We start from the raw sequence: 22781 nt of genomic DNA on the forward strand, positions 1-22781 counted from the left end.
CCCTGTGTTTGTTTACGCCGTTAAAAGTAAATCGTCATCCAATTATGGTAAGACACCGCACAGCCGTGTCCTCGGATTCCCGTCCAATTCCTGATTTGACTTATCGGAAGGAATAAACCTTCGGCCTTTCGTCTAACACAGACCACTTAACTAGCCGCAATCTATATGCAGAGTTGGAGTTCTTCTTTCCCAGCAGGGCTTCATCGCCTGATGTGTCAGGTCGGCTTGAAAGGAATAACGACAGGGTTCAGTGAAGGTAAAGACACGAGAGAAGAAAAAGAGTAGAGACGCTTTTGCATTCTTGGAGATTACCTCCGGAAAATAATCACATTCGATCGTAGAGTCAGGCTCCCAAGCTATTACACTCGCAACAACTCGAAGAATCAGACACTTCAAGGTCACTGGTGTTGGTAATGTCATCCTTTCGATACCACATAGCAAAATTTGACTTTCCGTGTATACAAAATTAGCTGCATGTACACGTCCCACTCAACTCCTCCACCAGCGTCTTCGTCATATGTTCAGAAAGGCGACAGCACCCTTGTCGGAGTTCATATCCTTCTCTTTGTTCATATACTGAATATGCTTGAAAGCATCGTCAAGGTTCCCACTCGCTGCGCGCACAGCGACATAACAATCTTGCGTGCTGACGTCCGGACACATCTTGGATAATCTGATCACTGCGATTCGCACGTCGAGGCCGACGAACTCGTTGAGCTGAAGCTTCTTCTTGCCTGCAATTTGTTGCTGTTCCAAGATGGACCAGGCAGCAGCTTCGACGTCTTTGTTTGATTTGTTCAGGGCGTCGTATGCTTCCGTTACCTCGATTGTAGGGACAGTGCGCAAGAGGGTCAAAGTTTTTTGTCGGAGATCATCGTCTTTGATATCTTCTAGCTTCATGCCGAACTCTTGGCTCGACGACTGATTGGTTTTATGAGGTGTTGGTCGTTCATTCTCATGCCGAGACTTTGGGTTGGTATGGGTCATTGTCGCAAAAGTGTGTTCACTCATGGGAGGTTGACCACGATGCAGACTTGGACATGCAAACTATCTCCATTCTGTCATTTTCGAACCAATAAGTGACAGACGGTTAACGCACGTGCCAAAGAGTCGTCACTCCCCCGATGGTGTTTGACACGCTATTAACGATCTCCAGACCTTCACTTCGATAGCAGGTCAGGTCGGATATGGGTATCGACCTTCAATCACCCTAGAGATGGCGAAACGACGTGGTATTTCACTCTTCCTGCACATCAACACTAACAATTCTTCGTCCACCAAACTTCTTGATCTCTTCAGCCAGATGACCCGTTTCGTGCATCTCCCATATGTTGTCATTTCCACCGATACTGTGACCACCACCTACGACAATATTCGGCACAGTCTTTCTGCCCGTGATTTCAGCAAGGAGGTCTTGAAGCGCTTTTCCGAGTGTGATTTTATTGTGGTCATCATGAGCCAAATCTTCAGACGGAGATGATGGGACGTGCTCGCCAAGCATGTCGAGTTCAACGACTACAGGCTTGGGGTTGATCTTGTAGACCTCGAGAAGGAGGTGTTTGGCTTTCTTCGAGTGCGGACAGTATGATTTGGAAAAGATGACGACAGGGTTTTTGAGGTACTCCATAAGTTTCACTCTGGCAAAGTCCTTGCCTGGATCACCTCCAGTTTCGACTTCATCGTCCTCGGCATGTGCCTTTGAAGTGGTGTCAGGCGCATTTGACTTTGGTTTCTGGATTGCCTTCTGCCCAGCTGCACTGGCATCTTCTGCTTCCTGATTTGGCAGCTGCTCGTTCATTGTCTTCTTCCAAGCGCCAGGCTCTTCTCTTGTCCAGCCTTGCTTTGCGACATCTTCGACAGAAGGCTTGTTGTGCTGTGGCTCTCTGTAAGTGCTGCCTGCAGAATTACCATCTGTGTCCTTCGCCGGCTGCTCTTTACTTTGGCTTGATAAAATTCCCTGAAGCTCATCGTTCGTTTTCTTCGTCAAGTCTTCGTCTGATAGATGGCCTCGCAGGGGAAGTTCTTGCTCTCTTTGCTGCTTGCGCGCAAGGCCTGCTTCAGTGTTTGCACGGAATTCGCCTGCAGAGGATCCGGACTCGGTAAAGACGAGAAAGTATACGAATAATGTTAGACAAAGTAACCCTACAAGGCGCGATCTATTGATGCGCAACATGATTGTTTGCTTGCTTCGGTTTTAGTACAGAATGAGACTCAAGTTCGAGCTTTCGAGAAGTGTGGCGATTGTTTCGAACGAGCAGAGTCTGAGCGAGAGGCGTATAAGACTAACGAAGGACGAAGCTATAAGCAAGACATGTATGGGTAGAGACAGAAACTCAATACACAGAAGCAAGACAAAGGAGCAGTACCCGCGTCACCATCAGGCTAGCAGTAGCAGCATGTCGAAGAAAACTTTCGAGTTGCAAGCCCCAACCGCGCTGGCACGTCGATCTGGGGAAGCTCCATACTTGAGTCAGGAGCTCGTGCCAAAGAATAACGATAGATTACTTGTAAAATTTCCTGACCATAATACCAGGTTATCGGTCCGGGATCTCGAGTTTCGCGAGAGATGCAGCAAGAGCCACGAATTACTGACAGGGAACGAACTGAACGCGTGCCTTACTCGTTATGTTCGAACAACAAGACCCCTACCACGTGAGCAAAGTCTTCACATAAATAACGGATTTCGGAGTTTTCCTCTATCGTTCATTCTTCTCGTGTTGGGCACGGATTCATGTTCGCATTTTGACTGCGCCTCCGCACATACAGTATGCCGGTTTTGTACACGTCAACTGTAAGTGGCTAGCATGATAGGTCGTAGAGTGAGGTTCTTTACCAAGTTCACCATAGGACGTGAGGTTCTGGCAACGATTCCACCCCTGCATCGATTCGTGAGGCTAGCAGATCCAAAACAGTACGTGCACTCCCTCGATCGCTACAGAATTTAAGCTGGGCCTCGTGATGTTCTGAAACGTATCTCCAAGGATCCACATATGTACAACATCCGGTCCATCTAGCATATTTCGCCTTCAAACGTCAGCAATGCTTGCTGCCAACAACCTGAATGTCCTGTCCAGTCTAGTCTGTGTCCCTACTGTACAAGTGTTTCTCACGCGACTGGCTGAGCACCCATTGTTCTGAACCAATCCATGACGTTCGTGTACACCACAAGCAATACACCTCCACCTGGACCTAATCTCAGCACTTTGGGCAGGAAACCCTTGTACAACGCGGCGGGACCCTCCTCCTTCATGATCGTTCCCAGTGCTGGCCATGCCCAGTTGTACTTCAATGCCTGGCCAGCTATCCTTGGCGAGTTCTGAATACGCGTTTTTGCAACGTCCATAGGTGTGTTGAGGATTGTGCCAACAGTACCACCAATTGCACCAGAGAGCAAGTCATTGCGCGTGGCTTGCCACTTGTTGCCTACCTCTGGCTTTGGCAAGATCGACTTGATCTGGAAGATGCAGCCGAAATATCCAGCGTTCCACAAGATGTGTCTCCAGGCTGTAGACTCCAGGCCGTTATATAGAGCCAAAGGTCCCTCACTCTTGACAGTCTTCGTAACACAGTCAATGAGACCGTTGTATTTTCCAGCGCTTGCCTTGTCCTGTAATCTGATCTTTACAAGCTCAAAAGGTACGACGACAAGGGATTCGGTCGCACCAGCAGTGGCTCCTGTAAGAATGGCGAGCGGTTGTGTCTGCTTCTCTACGCCAAACAGACCGCGGTAGAAAATACCCCAGGAATCGTTGGCCGCAAACTTGGTGGCTCGTTTGGGTGCTTCCATCATGATGGGGGCGCCGATGCCTCGGTACAGCCTAGATGCTCCTTCGTTCTTGATGATCTTTCTAAAGCAGTCCATCATCGAGGTGTAGTGATCTTGTCCAGGTATGGCTACCTTGCCCTGCAGCTGAACTCTGGTCTTGACGACATCGAGAGGGTACCTGTGGTGTATTCGTCAGCAATGCATCGGGTCGTGAGCGAACAGCAGAAGCTGTACTAGATCGAGATACGAACATGAGCAGGATCTACAGCGCGTATCAGCATTGACTCTCGAGTGGAACGACGAGCTCTATCGCTATCGCAAGGACCATACCTCGGAAACACCAGCCACAGCACCAGCTGCGAACTGGTACTGAAACCCTAGCGGCTTCTGATCGGTTGTCATCTTGAGCGCTTTTCCACTCGCTTGGTCTGGAGATTAAGACGCGTCTCTTGGTGACTTTGCGATCGGGCGGCAGGGATCTCGGTAAGCTTTTGAAGATACACCAGTGAGGTTTCGATCAATTAAGGGACCACGAATAAATGTGCTGCAGAGAGTTCCAGAAGTGCTAGCTGGAGAAGACGAGCCCAACAGAATGACACGGTGTGAATGAATAGTATGGAGAAGACGTGGAGGAATTACGGGGATGGTCAATAAGATTTTGAGCTCAAGATCAAGAATATTTGACTTTCTCCAGCAAGACTTCCGCTCGGGCCTCACAAGCTTTGTCCCTGCGTGCCTGCGTGCCTGCGTACTCCCTACTGGCGATTGACTCCGGGCATGTCCCGAAGCCGCTTGGCAATCAGGTGGGTCCTGGCACTGGATTCGGTGGTGGGCCAATCTCGGAGCAGAGGAGCTTCGAGCACAAAAGATAATGTAGATATTACTGTTTCCGTCCACAGAACAAGCCAGGATAGGATGGTAGGAAGCCGTGCTATGTTGAACAGGTTGTAAATGCTAAAATCGAAAGTATGGTAATAACCCACGCCAATGTTACCACGAACTAACTGTAGTATCGTGTTGCCATTCATCTTGGACAAAATTGCGACACTGTTCCAGTCTCTTTCAAACATCTGCTCTTGTAACTTCGAAAAACGAAAAGAGGGGTATCATCATGTAATCTGAAATCAAAACAAAAACCCGCGACCCTAGTGTGATAAGAAAAACAAAACATTACCAGCATTCCTTGTATGCGTAAATGGTCAAATATCCTTCAGTCTGTTCCAATGTGTAATAGTATCTCAGGCAAGACCGTCACAATGCACCTAGACCAGCTTGGTACATGTCACGAGTTAAGCTCCATGAGTTCGTCTTCCTCCTTGAAGCTCATACCAGCATGACCAGCAGAGTGCCAGAATTGAGGTTGGACAGGGTTGTTACCACTGTTGGTACCGCTGCCTCCACTGTGAAAGCCCGGAGACAGCTCCAGGTTACTCTGTGGGCTCAAGCTATTGCCGCTGTTATGCTGGATACGGTCTCCGCCTATTGTAGTATGCTTTGGTACTCGAAGCCCACTGCCGTCATATCGGGAGTAGGAGAAGCTGCTGGGATCGTTTCTCTCGACAGCATCCATGACCTCAGTACGCATACGCTTGTCATCCTCGGATACCTGGAACGGCCATTGACCGCCGAGTTGTGTGATGTAATTGGCGAGCTCCTCCTCCTGAATGTACTTGTTGTAGAGCGCCCACATGAGGTCTCTGGTCCAGGCCACCGAGCCGTTCAGGATATCACCCTTGTTGGGACCCTTCTCCTTCTCCTCGATGGGCAGACCAAGTGTAATATTGCCCGCAGTGCTCGCAGCACGACGGCCACTAGCACCAGCGAGGAGGGATGTTGCAGCATTAGGCGGGCTCATGCTGGTAGGGCCCATTGTTGGGGAGAGCGGACCGTTGCTGGCGAGTTGTTTCTTGACCCTATCATCATCAAGTCGATGACCTGGGACAAGCTGGGACAGGTCATGTATTCGCTCATTGATGTTGTCCCTCCTTCGGCGCTCGACAGCATTGTGCGACGCTCGCCGTCTTCGCTTCTTGGCCTCTTGCGATTCTGCGCTGTGAGTTCCCTCAACCTTATTGGGCAGTGACGCGTGTTTGTTATGAATGGTTTCGGAGATACTTCACCCATGTTAGTTCTTGTTTAAGCAATGGTCGTGACGGACTTACCCTGCATGATGAGCGAGATTGCTCGGAGACGACAGAGGAGAATCGAGAAGAGAATGACCACTGCCCGGAGTACTATCAAATTGACCTGACATGGTCTTCTGATGACGACTACTGCCATTCGGTGCTCTGATCGCGCGACCGTTCTGTATGCCGTTCGATTCTGGTGTGCCGATATGTAGGCCAGCCATGGCAGGCGTTCTTGGAGTCATCGAGTGTCTTTGCTCGGCGGAAGACTTCCGGCCTTGTGCTTGCATGCTCGGTCGCTTGTTAAGAAAGGAAGTACCTTGGTGTGGTGACATATGTTGTGGCATAATCGAATTCATCGGCCGAAATTGGCTGTAATCGAAGCCACCGACAAAAGGACTTTGAATCGGCGCACCGTCCGGCGTATGGGAGTACACCCCGTTCATCTGTCCCTGGTTGTTGCTGATGCCCCGCACTCCGTTGCTTTGCAGACCTGTATAGTCAGGGGCGATACCATCGAGTAGCTCGTCATCATTAATGAAGCCCGAACCACCCGTCATAAAACTTCCGCTCATGTTCTGCCCACCATAATTGTAACCCTGGTTGAAACTGCCATTGCCCATTGATAGTTCCGAAGGGTCGATACCACCGCTGAAAGTCTGTTGAAACCCAGCAAAATCGTGGTTGGAATCGAAGTTGTTGTACCCATTAGACAGGGTGTCGAATTCATCTGGCTCAGATTTGATGTAGGGCATGTTGTTCCTCCGACTCATGTTCCGTGACACAATGTCCTCCACTATACTGTGCTGTTGCTGTTGTTTGATGTTCCTGTGCGCGACTAACTAAGTATGCTTATGTCTTGCGCGATCAGCAAGCCATGCAGCCTGGAAGACTGGAAGGCTTCAGGCTGAGGGTAAGGCGGAGACTGCGGGTGGAATGGTTCGACGTGCAAGGTATTATAATCGGTCTTCGGGGTAGTACAAGACCTGTCAGGATGGCAGACGGAGCGACTATCGGATTTGGCGTGAGGAGTAGATCTGGTCTGGTTGCTCGTAGGAAAGTGTATGGCTTGATTGGTATGTTGTCGCTACTCACCGACTTGAGTGACTCGAGGATGTTCTGGTCACAATGCGGGGACAGCAATAAGCGACACACTGCAGATCGTGGTTGGCTGAGCGTCGTAAGGATGTGAGGTAGCGATGTTGGCGGTGATTGATACTGTGACACGGTGTAAGGATTGCTGATGTGCGATCTATGCGAGCGGCAACAATGTATCAGCAACCACGTTGATCTTTATTGAGGAGAGTTTGAGTCGTGTTTTCTTGCAAGGAGTTTGCTTGGAATGTTTAGGCTTTGGCCAGCGTCCCGGGTCTGCTTGAAAGGCTATCCTTAGGGCACCTGAGACAACTGCGGCACGCCTATAAGTTTGATTGGTGCACCTCAAGCGAGAGAAGCTGCAGGCCGAGCTTTCCGTCCTTGATGGACTGCCAAGTGGCGAAGGTGGCGGTGCAAGCTCCGGAAACAAGAGGCCTCTGGTCGAGTCTCGTCCAGCTCACGGGAATACGAAGCCGGGGTGGCCAGTGGTGATGTAAACAATCTGAAGTCGAAAGTCGCAATAGGCGCAGCTTTGCGGAGCGGAAACGAGATGCGATTGATGGACAAAACTTAGGTTTCTAGTCAGAGGGAAGCCGCAATATTTATCTTATGCAGGTGCTCCTCTTTAGCGAGCGAGTGGTGTTGCCCTCAAAGGTCCCTCGACTTGCCGGGTGACTGCTCAAGAGAGTGTCAAGCAACGCTATACCCAGCAGCATGCTTGGAGCACTGCCCAATCAGGTCTAAACGCAAACTACATGCAAGGCAATTAAGCTGAGGTGGAGGTGTGGGTGGAAGACAGCAGGTTGAAAGAGTGCACCACATCCTCGTTTTCTTTGTTCTCGACATAGCCTTCCGCCTTGGATCATCAGACTTGAGAAGCGGTCCCAAGACATGCCGGACAGGTCATGCATTCAGGGAAAGACGTTCCTGCCTACTGCTATTTTGCTTGATAGATACACCCTCTTCTAGTGCAACTTAACTCGCGACAAGTACCTTGGAGAAAACGTATGAATTTGCCCAGGCTTGGGCAAAACGTTCAAGTCGACATTGTCCACCATGCCCACCCTTTCGAAGGGGTGCTGACGTCTTTGAATTTGGTAATCATCTTCAGTCGCAGCGAAAGTCTGATATGTGAGCCAGGAATAGCCTGCATCCACATTCCTTTACAATGTCGGTGCACTGGAGATTTTCCGAGTTAAATGAAAGCCCTACGGTTGTACTGCTATCAGAGCTTCATTGCATGGCAGTAGATGGATTCATTGGCAATAGACCAACCCCAACTCTGTGCGATGTAACAGGAGTGTCTAATGGCGATGGTTGCACGACGCTGCTGCAGCTCAAAGTTAGAGTCGATATAGACTACAACCTTGTTCCACATAGACACGGAAGTTAAACCACGGCCCGCACTAGCTGAATCTCAACCATGAAAGCATGTTTTGAGGGCAAGTTCATCAAAACTACCTCGATCGAGGCTCCAGCAACGAGTAATCGTAGTCTAGGACGCTGCACGGATCTGGCGGGTCCGTAGCGAGTCGTGGGCCACTTGTGCAAAGACGAGTCCAGAAAATTGTTTTAGATGATGGTGTCGAGCTATCTGATGTTACTGGACAAAGTTAGAGTAGGGCTGCTGGTTCGTAAGTCCACGGGCCTTGAAGATGATCAGCCATGCGTGATCAGCGACTAAAGTCGTTTAGCGCGATAATTACGAGCAGCTGTGGAAGACGTGTGGCTTTGCGAAGGATCTCCACCAACCTGCATTTTCCCACAACTTGACCGCAGGCTCAACGCGTCCCGGCGTTTGTATGCAGGCTGCGCTATTCTCGCATACCTTCAGCGTTGCCACTTCTATGTTTCGAAGTCAGTAGCATTGTCACACTCCACACCGGCCAGCCTGCAACAAGAGTGTATTTCGAATTGGACTGCGTCGACCCCGCTTCATTGATTCGACATCGAGCTTTTCGCACGAGTTCGCAGGACCTGTCTCCATCGAGGTAGCTCTTAGGCTGGGTCTACGACCGACTTCCACTGCGATTACCCGTTGGCTTCGTCTTACTGAAGACGTGACGGTGCATTCTGCTGCGGACCAACGTGGCAGCTAGAGGTGACAGTGAGGTGGAGAGAAGGCAAAAGGACAGAAGCCACCTTTGTCTGCTCCCAATTTGAAAGAGCCAGACGAACCATTACTCTATCTTTCAACCTTAGTCTGGTTTGGGTTGAAGGCAGAAACCCTGATCGTCACTTCTACCGCATCTGCAGTCTGCAGGATTACTCGCATTAGTGCCATCAAACGTTACTTCGACCCCTTTCACCACTTTCAACAGGTTGCAGACATCTCTATCCATCACGTATCATATTTCTCGCAATATATTCTGCTTTCTTTGTGCATGCTAGAGTCACACAGCAAGTCAGACAAAGCAACATGACGTCGGCCTCTTTCCGCGATTCCATGAGCAGTTTGGGCTGGTCTCGAAGAGATGCAGAAGTACCTGTCAATACCAGCTCATCTAATCCGCTCTTGTCAAAGATATCAGGGCTGAACCCTTTTGGAAATAGAGGCTACGTACAACTACCTACACACGAGTCACCAGGCGCACCTCTTCCAGCACCATCACGAAGGGAAGAAGAGGAAGGCTGGTTTGCACGTAAGTCGTCAACAAAGAGACTAACTAAAAGACACTACTGACAGATTCGGACGATAGTGAGCAGGTGGGATCGAATACTAATCTTTGGTGGCTGCAATTTAGCAGCACTGGCATGCTTTGTGATCTGCTTTGCTCTGTTCCCTGTTCTTTCACTTCGACCCCGCAAGTTTGCCATACTGTAAGTCAATCTCCGCCGATCTCCTCCGCGTCACCTCTACACCCTCACATAACAACACGATGGCATGTGGTAATCATGCACCTTGTGATGATGTCAGCTTTCCGTCCACTAGCATCAGTCGTCTTCGACTTGCAGTTGACCCTTGCCTCCCTTGGCCTCGCCGCTGCCTTGGCCGTTCCTCGTGTATGCGTGTTAGCCTGAAGTTACTGACTCCTCTTTGCAAGATGGTCGATTGGTTCGTTGATGTTCTTATCCTCATGGGCCATCCTGATGGGTCCGTATCAATATGCCACGCATCTTATGTCTGGACCTCGACTACCATTCACTGCCACATACTTTGGAGCTATTGTTCTCACCATATACTTCGCTGTTGGGGTAAGATATTGACATCTGCACCGGAGGACTACCATACTGACAAGACCTAGTTGCACTCAACTGTCCTTACCCTGCTTTCATCAATAGTACAGCTTGTCGCCCTTGTTTGGTATTTAGTCAGCTACTTCCCAATGGGAAGCACGGGTCTCCGATTTGCCGCAAGAGTCGGTGGAGGGAGAGTCGCTGCCTGGATGAATGGCTAAAATGAATGCGTTTTGACGCAAGAACCGGTCCGACTTTACTTGCATTCTGTTAACCGACCTGGCAATGTCTGTTCCGAACGGTGTGCGATGAAAGTCTCCTAACCCTCCAGCTTGCGACTTCAAGGCCTTTGCCATTCTACCATACGCGACCGTGCTGCCACTGGTACCTGCAACACGTGTGGTTCTTGTATACACTTGCTGCGGTTGCCTTAAAGGTGCCTGCCTTGAGACGTGCAAATTGTTCCCGGTTCCCACCTTTCATTCAACCTACCCTTCTTCTCTGGCTTGCCTGCCCATCGTTACTGACATCCCTCACAGCATCAGTAATCAAGTCCCGCAGCTCCCGCTGACCTTCCTCGGTGTGGAAGTTTTCTCTGGAGGCCAACTCCTCTATTCTTCTCCGAAATTCCGGGTCTGGCTCCTGTGCATTTGCTTCCTCCTCCGGTATTTGACTTCCTATGTTGAGCCTCACATTTGGGGGTAGTGGTGGTGGATGAGCGTTCTGAGAGACCTCCCTTATTGCTGAACTGCCTTGACTAAGATATGCTGCCACTTCTGGATAATCATCTTCTGATTCTATCTTTTCCCTTGCGGTCTGTCCGTCTTCGTTCTGTGCTGCAGTGTCCACATTCAGTTCCTCAACAAGACATCTTGCGACCTCGACACTCTCGGCCACAAACAAGCATGTTTCGTCGTCCTCATCTCGTAGGTTCACGTCGACATGAAACTCATTCACCAGTGCGCGTAACAGATCAATGTGATTGTAAGACGCTGCCGCGTGCAACAAGCTGTACCCGTAAGAATCCTGAGCGGACGCTAACTCTGGTTTTGACCGAAGCAGTGGAAGAAGACGTGCATCAAGGTCTGGTGTGTTCGCAGCCAGTAGGAATGGATTGTGCTCTGCCATGGTGCCTGTTTTGTGTTACTAGTTGACTTGCTGCCTACCTCAGATCAATGAGTCACTTCTGGTTGTGCGCGCTTCGGAACTACGAGACCAAACTGGAGGTGATGGCTCTGGGCAGAAGTCGAGTGTCTGTAAAATACGACCAAACCATGGAATGTCGTTTCTCTTTAAAATCTGATGCTCTTCCTGCTCGAATATTTTCTGAGCATGTCTACTGTGGTAGAATTCAACCTTGCCATTCGTAAATGATTGGATCGGCAGTAACACTAGCGCAACGTCACAAGCTGAGGCTGACAGGCATCAAAGATATTCTCTGTGCTTTGCACAGCATCTGTGAGGCAAGCTTTCTTGCTTGTAAGAGTTGCAAGAGCGCACTTAGGTACCTATTCAATGTGTGGTAACAGTCACTTGACATGACTCATGTACAGTCTCGCTTGAGCTACCTTTCTAGCGAAGACTCACCTAACTGTGCTCCTGCCTGTTCAAACTGTTGGTGAATAAAAAGGTAAGTTGCCTGGCACCTGCCGAACGTGAATCCTGTATTTTTTCGTTCAGTCAGCATTTACCGAGACTGTGTTCACGCTTGATGTTGAGGAGACTTCTTTCTTTGTTAAATGTGTTGTGAACCACCCTGAGCCGTTTCAGCAACACCCAGCTCTAGAGACTAGGTATTCTGGGGTTGCAGCGTGAGCCTTCACTCCACACACCATCACTCACTAGTCACCCAATTTCTGTCGTCATACTGAACCACCAAACGTTCATAGACGGTCATATACAAACCAGCCGCACGACATGGATCATCAACAGCACCAGCACGCGATACGCGGAATGGTGCAGGCTCTTGAGGCAGCAAAAGGCAAAGGAAAAGGCAAGACGGGATTCTCTTGCCGAAAATCGACTTTTGCGGTTGCTGACAGTGATATCACCGTCGACTCGTGGAAAATGAATGACTGGGACTACAAAAAGAGCGACCTACCAACCTACGCACGAGGACTCTTTACAACTAAGAACTCCCACGGAAATCCAGAGATTGTGATCAGAGGATACGACAAGTTCTTCAATGTGGATGAGGTCAGATCAACCGAGTGGAGGAACGTGGAGCGAGACACCGTCGGTCCTTACGAACTCAGTGTCAAAGAGAACGGATGTATTATTTTCATGTCTGGTCTTGAAGACGGCACACTATTGGTCTGCAGTAAGCACTCGACGGGAGCACGCGACGATGCTGCACAGAGCCATGCCTTGGTGGGAGAGAAGTGGATCAAGAGACATGTAGAGAGTGTTGGCAAGACTACAGCAGATCTAGCCAAACAGCTTCGAGCGATGAATGCCACCGCTGTAGGCGAGCTGTGTGACGACGAGTTCGAGGAGCATGTTCTCGCATATCCTCCTGAGGTGGCTGGTCTCTACCTGCATGGCATCAACTTCAACTTACCAGAATTTGCTACACTATCCGGTCCCGAAGTGCACCAGTTTGCCGATGCATGGGGCTTCAAGAAGGCGGAGTATCAGATAATCCAGCAATTGGATGAAGTGAAAGAATTCTTGGCTAAATGTGCAGAGACAGGATCGTGGAACGGTCGTGATACGGAAGGATTTGTTGTTCGATGTAAACTCAAGGATACCTCTGGAAATGCCGGGCTGGACTGGTTCTTCAAGTACAAGTTCGAGGAGCCTTACCTAATGTACAGACAGTGGCGGGAATGCACAAAAGCCGTCATTGCTGGAAGGCCACCTCGATTCAAAAAGCACAAGAAATTTACCGAGGCATACCTCCTCTACGCGAGGAAGAGATTGGCACAAAATCCAGCACTAGCCAAGCAATACAATCTGAACCATGGTATCATCGAGATGAGAGATGGCTTCCTTGCAGAGATTGGCAAGCGAGGTTCAGATATTATCGCGGAAGAAGAGGCCAACGGTAGTGCAGATGGACCAGTCAATGTCTTGCTTGTACCTATCGCTACTATTGGTTGCGGTAAGACGACAGTCGCGAAGGCACTGGTCAAGCTGTTCGATTGGGCTCATTTTCAGAACGACAACGTTCAAGGCAAGGGAAACCGAGCTCAACGCTTCGTCCTTCAAATCACTAACGCCATGGCAACAAATCCCGTGGTTATTGCCGACCGCAATAACCACCAGAAGCGTGAAAGAGCACAGATCATTGAAGATGTGTCTAAAGTTATACCTGATACTAAGTTTGTCGCTCTGCATTATGTCCACGAACCAAAAGACAAATTGCTTGGTAGCATCCGTAAGATTACACAAAGCAGAGTGCTTGAGCGTGGAGACAACCACCAGACTATTCATGCAGGTTCCAAGGGCGAAGCCGAGATTGTTGGCATTATGGAGGGCTTCTTGCAAAGATTTCAAGGATGCGACACAAGCCAGCGGCCAGACTCGGAATTCGACGAAGTGATCGACCTTGATGTCGCAAGCTCATCTGCTGAAAACCTTGAAACCGTCATCACACATCTGTACCACGCTTATCCGAGCATCTTCAAAGGACGAGAGATGCCAAAACATCAGGAAATAGACACTGCCATCGACTGGGCCATGAATCACACTGTCACAGCTGAGGAGATGCATGACCTTTCTGGTACCTTCCAGGGAAAGAAGGAGAACAAACCGAGCAGCAACAGCAGTAAGCAGAAAACACCAGAGCCCAAACAGTTGACACCAGAGGAATGTCTCAAGCGACTGGAGTACTTTGGAATCACACTGTCCACTACAAATGTCAATTCTGTACTCTCAAATCTTTTCTCGAACGCCGCGGCTGAAGAGAGCAAATTTTACAAACAGCTCAAGGGCACGAACCGAATCCAGAAGGAGTTCCACGTCACTCTGATGCATAGAGCAAACTCTACGACCAACAACCACACTTGGCAGACCTACGCGGATCTGTACAAGGACGTGTTGGAGAAGCAAGGGACAGCCGACCGAACACCTAGTCTGGGACCTGCTCGATTGCGACTGGAACGCGTCATTTGGGACGATCGAGTCATGGGTATCATGGTCAGGATCCTGCCTTCGTCCAGTGGCACAATCTGGGGTAGTGCAAACGAGTACCCGCATATCACAATTGGCACGGCAGGGGATGGCATCAAGCCCGTGGAAACGAATGCACTCATGAAGAGGTGGGCTGAGTCAGATGGCCAGGACAACAGTATTATAAGCAAGGAGATTCCCGGAATGAAAGAGGTGGAAGGTGCTGTGAAACCAGTCTTCCAGCGAGGCCGATAGAAACGGGGCTACGGGAAGAGAACGAACCAGCAATCAAAAGAGGAGCTACAAGTCAGACCAACGAACATTGCTCAGGCAAAAGCAGGTCCTCACAAGCTAGGTAACCTTTCTAGGACGCGGGACTTGACGGTCGCTGTGAAGGCTTTAACTCTTGCCAGTTAAGACACGATATCGTCGAGCGGTATAGCTCTTGAGAAAGGGCATTGATTTCGGTCGGCATAGGAGGTCCAATGGGTTCCCCGAGCTGAGCGTACCGAAATAGATGCAAGACAGGCAAGGCGCATCCGCACATGAGTGAGTAGTAGTAGTACTCGGGTACATAGACACGTTGTAAGTCGAGAGTATAGTGGTAGCAAAGGCAAAGTTCTGAACTGGAGACTCCGAATACCTTGCCAACACGAGCAAGACCTAGCAACCGATGCCTGCCAGTAGAAGTCAGCAGCATCTTGCCTTTTGAGGTCGCACCTTCTCTCTGATAGTTGAACGGAAAACACTTGCTGCTATAGCAACCACGATTTTCACGCGCCTTCCGGTGGATCTCGGTTGTCTAGCGTCAATTAACGTGTACTTTTCCCCCAGCCGGTTTCATGAACATGTCGTCTTTTGCTACCACATCGAAATATCCTACAAACCACCTCTTGCACGCAGATTTTGTTGTATGCGACATTCGAGACATCTTGGAGACTGCATCTGTCACGAGTATTTCCATCGAAAAGAAGAAAGAGCAGGAAACTGAGCGTCGAGGTAAGTCACGTCTTTTCTCGTGGAGCATTACATCACGCAAAGACTTTGGTGCAGCGTGTCGTGTCAAACCAATGGCAGGGCAGAATTGAAAGACTGGCGGGTTGATCCAGCGCAGAGCGCGCCATGGACCCGCCAAGCCCAAACAACTCTCCAAGCCTTTGCCGACTCTGCTTCCTGGTACCCTCGCAGCTACAAGTTCTTACATACACCTCGACTGCCCTTCTCCCAGCACAGCTTCCTCTAATTACCAAGCTCGACCTACAGCTCAACATCCGTCCACCCTGAGCTTCACCTTGTATACACATACTCATCATAATCACTTTATAGCTGCACTATCGGGCATCCACACGACGCGAAGCACTACCAACTTCGCGCTCACTATCTTGCGTGTCATATCACCATCTCGACCTCGACACCCCGAGTTTAGCCTGAGATTGACGGCCGTGTCTTTCTTCAACACGGCAGCCTCTACAAGATCGTTCGCGTCGTCAGCAACCCTGAAAAGCTGACATCGACTGCATAATCTGCTGCTGCCCGTGCGTCCATTCCACGAGCGTTATTAGTTGATGGGCAATCTTATACTGACAATTTCCAGGCACTGCACCTTCTCAATACACGTTAACGTTCTCCTTCCTTGATTCCTACTGTATCAGTCGCCGTCGAGCTAGCTGCTCTTCTCTACCATCATGCCTGTTGTAAGTGTTCCTACTATATCCTTGTCGACTACGTCTGGACCATGACTGACCAAGCGCAGCCACGTACGAGACAGCGTATCAACAACGAGAACGATGAGAATGTGGTCGCAGCGAACACCCGTTTAACGCGTGCCAAAGCCGCTCAAGGTCCCTCGGATGATGCATCCAATCTGCCTGTCAAGAAGGCACTACAGACCAAGAAATCAACAACAGGTACACTGAATGGTACACGAGGTCGAAGAGCGTTGGGTGATGTCACAAATGCTACCAAAGGTGTTGAAGCTGCGCAAGAAGGCAAGAAGGCTGCTGGTCAGAAATCAGTCGCTGCATCCAAACCTTCCACCACAGGGGGCGTTGCTAAACTCACTCGCACCAACTCATCCCGCTCCGCTCTGGGCGTCAAGGACAACAATGCAAAACCAAAACCAGTCATTGACTCAAAGAAGCCTGCCAGTGGTTCAGGCGTACAGAAGAAACGACCTCAGCCATCGATACCTGCTGCCACCACATCCATTGACGAACCTGTCGAAGAGATCGAGGAGCCAGTACGGAAGAAGTCTGTCACACAAGCTATGGTTGATGAGGCTCAACAGGAAACGGAAGATGCTTTTGATATCATGGCCAGCCTGGATGCTGAAGACCTAGACGACCCCTCAATGTGTGCCGAATATGTTCGAGAAATCTTCGAGTATTACCAAGAGCTTGAGAAGAACACCATGCCAAATCCTCAGTACATGGACCATCAAGACGACCTAGAATGGAAAATGCGAGGCATACTCGTCGACTGGCTCATCGAGGTTCACATGAGATTCCGCCTACTGCCTGAGACACTGTTTCTGGCCGTCAACATCATCGACCGATTCCTGTCTCAAAAGGTGGTACCTCTGGACAAGTTGCAACTTGTGGGCATCACTGCCATGTTCATTGCCTCCAAATACGAAGAAGTCCTCTCGCCACATGTCGGCAACTTCACTCACGTTGCTGACGATGGCTTCTCAGTCGACGAAGTCTTGGCTGCTGAGCGATACACGCTGTCGACCCTCAAGTATGACCTGAGCTATCCTAACCCAATGAACTTCCTTCGTCGTATATCCAAGGCCGACAACTACGACATTCAGACAAGGACGCTCGGAAAATACTTAACCGAGTTGAGCTTAGTAGACCATCGCTTCCTCGAGTACAGACAGAGTCACATCGCCGCCGCAGCAATGTACCTAGCCCGCATGATCCTGGAGCGTGGTCCGTGGGATGTGACCCTGACCCAGTTCGCTGGTTACACTGAGGACGATATCATCCCTGTCTTCGACATCATGGTCGACTTTTTGCAAGGACCTGTTGCTCACGAAGCGTTGTTTAAGAAGTACGCTAGCAAGAAATTTCTCAAAGGTATACATCCCCATCTCTAACATCAATGCTCTGCTAACATCTTCTCAGCATCTATCATGGCTCGAAAATGGGCCAAGGAGTACGCCAACACAGCGCGAAACGGTGGTGGCATCACTGTTGGCGACATCAAATCTAGCTAGGCCCTTCGACTTGCTATTTGACGCTGTACATACAACAGCCTATCTTTGTTGCCAACATTGACTTCGATGACAATACGATTTGCATACATTATTTTCCGCATCGTTACCGGCGTCTATTGTTTATTGATTACAATACCATTTTGCGATTTCGGAGCATGGCAAAGGAGTTTCAACATGGTCGCCTCGGATCACAACGGCGTTGTGAGGGGAAAGGATGAAGGGTTACGACAACGCATACTGCTCGTTATTCCTCCAAGCAAACATCGCTCAGCAATTTCCAGTGAGTGGATATAGTGCCTCTTGGATTTTGCGGCACTCGATAGAGGGGAGGATTTGTGTTTTTTTGCGATATTGCCAATGGTGTTGCTATTGTCTTGAGCTCGACATGCTCGTCATTGTTTCTCTTTGACTGCACGTGAAGGAGCAGGCGAGCAAGGTTAGAGATTGTTGTTCTTACATACTTGCTGCTTGATCAGATGTGATCCTGATATGACCAGTGGTTGAAATGAGCGACCATCCGTTTATGCTTCACAGCAAAAATTGACGTGGGGATCCCCAATCGTTTTCTGTTTCCTTAGCATAATCTTTCGAGTCTCCTTCTGACTTCGTGTTCACGTATACCTTTACACTATTGTGGTATCTGTACCCGGCCAACGTTAATGAAGCTTAACCTACGGAACTCTTTCATTCGTGCTTCTTATTGATTCGCACCTTTTAAATACTGACATGCAGCAATTCAATCTGGCTATCCTGCACACAGCCAGTTTCCATTACTCGATTGCATGAAGAGCATCAATCTCTTCTGTTCACGGTTCCCCAAATCGATGGACTCCTGCCACCAAAATGGGTTGCCATTGGCGGTCGTCTCAGTATGTCTTGCAAAGCACGTTGAGGGCGTGTTGTGCTTTTTTTGACTTCATTCACTACGGCTAGTCCCTTGAATGATCGTTTCAGTCTTTTCTCATCTTCTTCTGCCCCCTGGAAGTGACCCAGCTCAAGCTTCTGTTATCCTAAATTGCTGATTCTTATCAGCCTTTTTATGGATGGACCGGACGCCGTGACTGTTGTCATTCAGTTTCATCTCAGTCTGCTGAAGGTCGAAGCAACTTCGCTTCTGCTGAGGCTGAAGTCGTGTTCGCGGGAACACAACACACCTGCTGACGGAGACGGTGCTCTCGACAATAGCTAATGAAGCAGTTCGATTGAGACAGATTACATGGTGGTTTTACTAGTATGATTGGCAGGACCAAACGGTTTGCCTCGCACAACAAGTATAGCAATGATGCTGCCAAAACCAGCCAGCTACAATGATATGTGTTCTTCTGAAACCACTGATGGCTCGACAATATCTGAAACGATTACTACAATAATCACGCATGAGCACGCCTGCCCTAGATCTAGAAGACAAGAAAGCCCTGCACAAGGCAGAAGGTAAACCATCAATAGCCGCCAGACCACCCATTCTGGAATTCAGCTAACCCTGTCCTCCCTCCCAGCCAGGCTCCTCACAGCCGTCCGCCATCAACTCAGAAATTTCACCGGCACACCCCCAGACATCCTTCGAGGCTTCAGCCCCCCACAGATAATCGAAGACCTCGTCTACGAACCCTCCGCCTATCCCACCCTCCTCCATCTAATCGCAACCTACCCCCTCTCCCTACATCCCCTCCTAACCTCCCTAAATCCAACGTCGACCTCTCCGTCCGCGTTCACGCCGCGTTTTCTCGCCGCTGGGGCGATTTCATGAACGCCAACGCCGGCACCGTCACGCTTGAAGACTGGATTGTGGGGCAGAGAAGGAGGCTACAGCAGCGTAGTGGTGGTGAAGGAGGAGGAGGAATGTACTCATTTCAAGGGTTGATACAGCAGGATGTGAATTATGAGATTTTATTGGAGGAGGTGGTGAGATTCGGGGAAGGGCAGGTTAGGAGGGTGACGAGGGATCATCCGTTGAATGGAGTGTTGTTGGGAGAGTTGAGGAGGGAGATGCAGCGGTAGTTGTTGTGGTTCCTGGTTGTGTTATGGCGAAGGAAGGGTGGGCACTAGATGAAGATGTGGTAAGCTGGGTACAATTATGGTCAGTATCAGCGACTAGTGGTCGTTGAAAAGGGGTTCACTGACCTGGCTGAGGCGCATAGCCTAGAACAGAACACGAAATACTGGTGGGCTGGCACGTTTCAAAAAGAACCAAAGTCACAGGACCTTTTTAATTCATTCATTTTGTGACATTTGTATGAAATCAACTGACTAAAAATGCGGGTATCGATATACATTCTGAGGCGCGTATTGCTTCTTATCATTCCAATCGTATCCAAGCCGTACCCATAAATTGACGAAACTCGTCATTAATGCCTGGCCCGGTCGCAGTGTTCGATGAATCTGTAAATTCCTTCGATTCCGTCGTAGCCCGTATGATCAGCAGGGACAGTCTGCTCCGTCGCATAAAATCGGTGATCAGGTTCGAAAGGCTTGCCTGTATCTTCGTGGGCTATGTGCTCAGAGGGGTGCAGAGAAGAATAATCGGACATCTGTGCAGAGATAGGAGCTGAGGCGAGCCAAGGGTTATTGATGATCTCGGCATCGTCGAGGATCGAATGGAGCTCTTCCTGATCATGACGATCCGATTCTGCCAAAGGATGAGGAACTTCAAAATCTGCATGAGTCGACTGATGATGCTGACCATGGGAGAGCATGCCATGCCAATCAACATTCTCACGTTTTGTGCGTTTTGCTGGTCTCCAGCCATCGTAGATGTGCTCGAGCTCGGCTTCGGAAGCAGTCTTGGAGGGCGCAAATGGAAAGCGGAGGGCGATATCCGCACCGTGCTGCGTGTCAAAGTCCTCGTCTTGGCCTACTACTCCTCGACGTATCCCCAGTTCAGTACATAGCTGTTCGACTGTATCCTGATCGCAGCCAGGGAAACGTACTCGGAGTGTGGTGGGATCGAGCATGATAAGTGGTAACGAACCAAGAGTTGCAAGACGTTTGAGATCGTTCATGATCGCAGCCAGATGTTTTAGTGCTCGAGCGAAATCAACGGCAAGGGTGGTCATGATGGCCTCATCCGCGATCGTGGCTGTTGGGGAGGTAGAGCTCTCGGATTCAAAGCAGTAGGAGTTGTATGTCTCTGATCGTGGGACAGTGCTCAGGGGTCCAACGGCTGTGATAATTGGGCTGACTTTGAAATCAACGTAGCTGCCAGCCGAGTGAGAGTGGAAACGATCAAAGGCATTTCGGGCCTTGTCTTGGGTTGGAGATACAGCTCGAAAGCGCTTGTTGCCAGTCTTTGTATCGTAGCCATCAAAGTGTGCCTTATGACCTTGTAGCCAGAAGGCTCGAACAGCCTGAGAGACGTTCTGAATGACTTCAGCAGGTTGAGCTGGTCCATGTGAGAAGTATCTTGCTCCTCCAACTCTGCCTCCGCCTGTAGTATATCCTCCAGCAGATCTTGATAAAGTGCCACCCGTCAAATTCGGTCGCAGGGTCGAGGCAAATGGGGTGCGACTTGTGAGGTGGGAGACAGCAGTCCTTGTTCGAGATTGAGGATATGACGAACGCAACGGCTTAGCGGTGTGCGATATCTCAGTTGTGAAGTAGCGGATAGCATTATTGACCACTCGTTGTGTGCTGTACTGTCTGCGTTGTCCTTGTTTGACAGCTTGTAGACGAGTTAATGGTTGATCGTGGACTCTGGCGTAGATTCGTTCTGCGCGTGCTTCGACTTGGCCGACTTGGCCAAGTCGTTCACGTACAACATTCCGTGCCTTGTCGAGGCCAAACCTGCTTCGAATTAGAGACTGACTGAAAACGTCGGGAGCAAACCTACCTCAAGAGCCTCATGGTCTTTGTGACCAGATGACCTCCTGAAGATGCCATGATGTTTACCCACCAGGCAGATGTTTGCAGGAAGACAAGATGTGATTGAGGGTTGACGTTGTTCTTGGACCCTGTGCAGGCTCAATTCGCCACTTCTCCACGTGAAGCGGAGGCACGTCCAGACGTGGCTACTGCCGCTATTGACTATCAACCAATGAACTGCGCCACCAGATTCCTGACACTGATGGAGTGTGGCTTGAACACCAACTGTCGATCGTGGGGAGACTGTACTTCTAACGTTTCAGCTAGAGACCCATCTCCATCAAGAAAGTCCATGTAAACTTGCTGCATAGTTAGGCTGTATCTCGGTTACTGAGCAGGGTTTCCGAGCCTTGTTGAGCAACGTGTTGAAAAAACATCTTATTTGAGGTGAGCTCTATCAGCAGACCGGTCCCTCTTTCGATCGTACTCCTTGTCCTTCATGATCCTGTCGGACCCGAGGCAGTTCCATTGGTTGTTCCATAGAATTCCTGCCAGTCATTATTTCTTCGCACGCACTCGTGATTCTACCCAAATAAGGCTCAATCTTCAGTATCCAAAAATGTGCTGCAGCGCATGTGCAACCTAAGACAACCACCACTGACATAGCCAAGGCTGCATTCCCTCTCTGTCTATATCTGCGGATCTCCTGCATCAGTGGCGCCCCATCTGCATCGAAAGAGTCAGGAAGTGGCACTATCTCGTGTGTCGTCTCCGATGAGAAAGCAAATATTGGCATGACTGTCTGCATGAAGAGTGGATGCAGAAGGAACACTGGGAATGAGATCTTGCCCAACCATGCCAAAGGTTGAGCTGAAAGGAGGTATCGTGCATGAGGCGAGAGTATGATCCCACTGACGAGCATCACAGCTCCAATAGAGCCCCAGGTACGACTTATGTCGTCGATCGCCGAGTGTGGAAAATACTTCTCCGCAGCACGATAGAGAGTTTGTGACCATATTGCGTTCTGAGCCAAGCTTGCCGGCATAGACATCAACACAAGTGCTGTCATGATGAGCCATCCAGACAGCATGATTGTCCATCTCGACTCCGCAAGCCTTCCTGGTACTTTGCTCAAGGCCAACTCGGCAAGTATCATGCCGTTGAAGCAAGTGAAGCCAACCAAAGGGTCACCAAGAACGAGACTCCAATTTGTTGACCACAATGCAAGAAGACCGAGCGTTATCCCACGCCACTTGCCAGTCAGGTTTGCCACAACAAATATAGTAGCAAAAACCAGCATGCTTCCTTGTAACAAGAACACCATAGTCCACTGCGGCTGGTTGTAGACGATTTCTCCTCCCCTGAAAAGCCATGTGCGCATCAGTGCGATAAATAGGTCATTGACTGCTTGGTGCCAGCTAGGAGTCGGCATTGGAGTGTTCACATAAAGCCACCATGCATCACTGTAACGTGCATTTTCCATCAA

General features: G+C 49.7%; 8 protein-coding genes across 8 annotated transcripts; 2 read left to right on the plus strand and 6 right to left on the minus strand.

Annotated features, from left to right (window-relative positions):
- Positions 1-513: 513 nt before the first annotated feature.
- Positions 514-987, minus strand: LTR64_006923 (uncharacterized protein; the record flags this gene model as incomplete). The annotated part of the gene is made up of 1 exon (XM_064901249.1): positions 514-987. The coding sequence occupies one exon, from the start codon at positions 985-987 to the stop codon at positions 514-516; it is 474 nt and encodes a 157-aa protein (XP_064752325.1).
- Positions 988-1237: 250 nt separating this feature from the next.
- LTR64_006924 (uncharacterized protein) lies at positions 1238-2173 on the minus strand (the record flags this gene model as incomplete). The annotated part of the gene is made up of 1 exon (XM_064901250.1): positions 1238-2173. The coding sequence occupies one exon, from the start codon at positions 2171-2173 to the stop codon at positions 1238-1240; it is 936 nt and encodes a 311-aa protein (XP_064752326.1).
- Positions 2174-3106: 933 nt separating this feature from the next.
- On the minus strand, positions 3107-4168 carry LTR64_006925 (uncharacterized protein; the record flags this gene model as incomplete). The annotated part of the gene is made up of 3 exons (XM_064901251.1): positions 3107-3944; positions 4018-4028; positions 4097-4168. 3 exons carry the CDS (start codon positions 4166-4168, stop codon positions 3107-3109), a joined length of 921 nt encoding a protein of 306 aa, XP_064752327.1.
- Positions 4169-5048: 880 nt separating this feature from the next.
- LTR64_006926 (uncharacterized protein) lies at positions 5049-6647 on the minus strand (the record flags this gene model as incomplete). Its single annotated transcript, XM_064901252.1, has 2 exons — positions 5049-5880; positions 5929-6647. The coding sequence occupies 2 exons, from the start codon at positions 6645-6647 to the stop codon at positions 5049-5051; spliced, it is 1551 nt and encodes a 516-aa protein (XP_064752328.1).
- A 4000-nt stretch (positions 6648-10647) lies between these two features.
- LTR64_006927 (uncharacterized protein) lies at positions 10648-11292 on the minus strand (the record flags this gene model as incomplete). Its single annotated transcript, XM_064901253.1, has 1 exon — positions 10648-11292. The coding sequence occupies one exon, from the start codon at positions 11290-11292 to the stop codon at positions 10648-10650; it is 645 nt and encodes a 214-aa protein (XP_064752329.1).
- Positions 11293-12081: 789 nt separating this feature from the next.
- On the plus strand, positions 12082-14532 carry trl1 (tRNA ligase; the record flags this gene model as incomplete). Its single annotated transcript, XM_064901254.1, has 2 exons — positions 12082-13543; positions 13604-14532. The coding sequence occupies 2 exons, from the start codon at positions 12082-12084 to the stop codon at positions 14530-14532; spliced, it is 2391 nt and encodes a 796-aa protein (XP_064752330.1).
- A 1430-nt stretch (positions 14533-15962) lies between these two features.
- Positions 15963-17497, plus strand: CLB2 (G2/mitotic-specific cyclin; the record flags this gene model as incomplete). The annotated part of the gene is made up of 3 exons (XM_064901255.1): positions 15963-15971; positions 16031-17357; positions 17406-17497. The coding sequence occupies 3 exons, from the start codon at positions 15963-15965 to the stop codon at positions 17495-17497; spliced, it is 1428 nt and encodes a 475-aa protein (XP_064752331.1).
- A 2345-nt stretch (positions 17498-19842) lies between these two features.
- LTR64_006930 (uncharacterized protein) lies at positions 19843-21373 on the minus strand (the record flags this gene model as incomplete). Its single annotated transcript, XM_064901256.1, has 2 exons — positions 19843-21277; positions 21324-21373. 2 exons carry the CDS (start codon positions 21371-21373, stop codon positions 19843-19845), a joined length of 1485 nt encoding a protein of 494 aa, XP_064752332.1.
- Positions 21374-22781: the final 1408 nt, after the last annotated feature.

This window comes from Lithohypha guttulata (genome assembly GCF_036872675.1).
Source record: "Lithohypha guttulata strain CCFEE 5908 chromosome Unknown scaffold_5, whole genome shotgun sequence".
Lineage (NCBI taxonomy): Eukaryota > Fungi > Ascomycota > Eurotiomycetes > Chaetothyriales > Trichomeriaceae > Lithohypha > Lithohypha guttulata.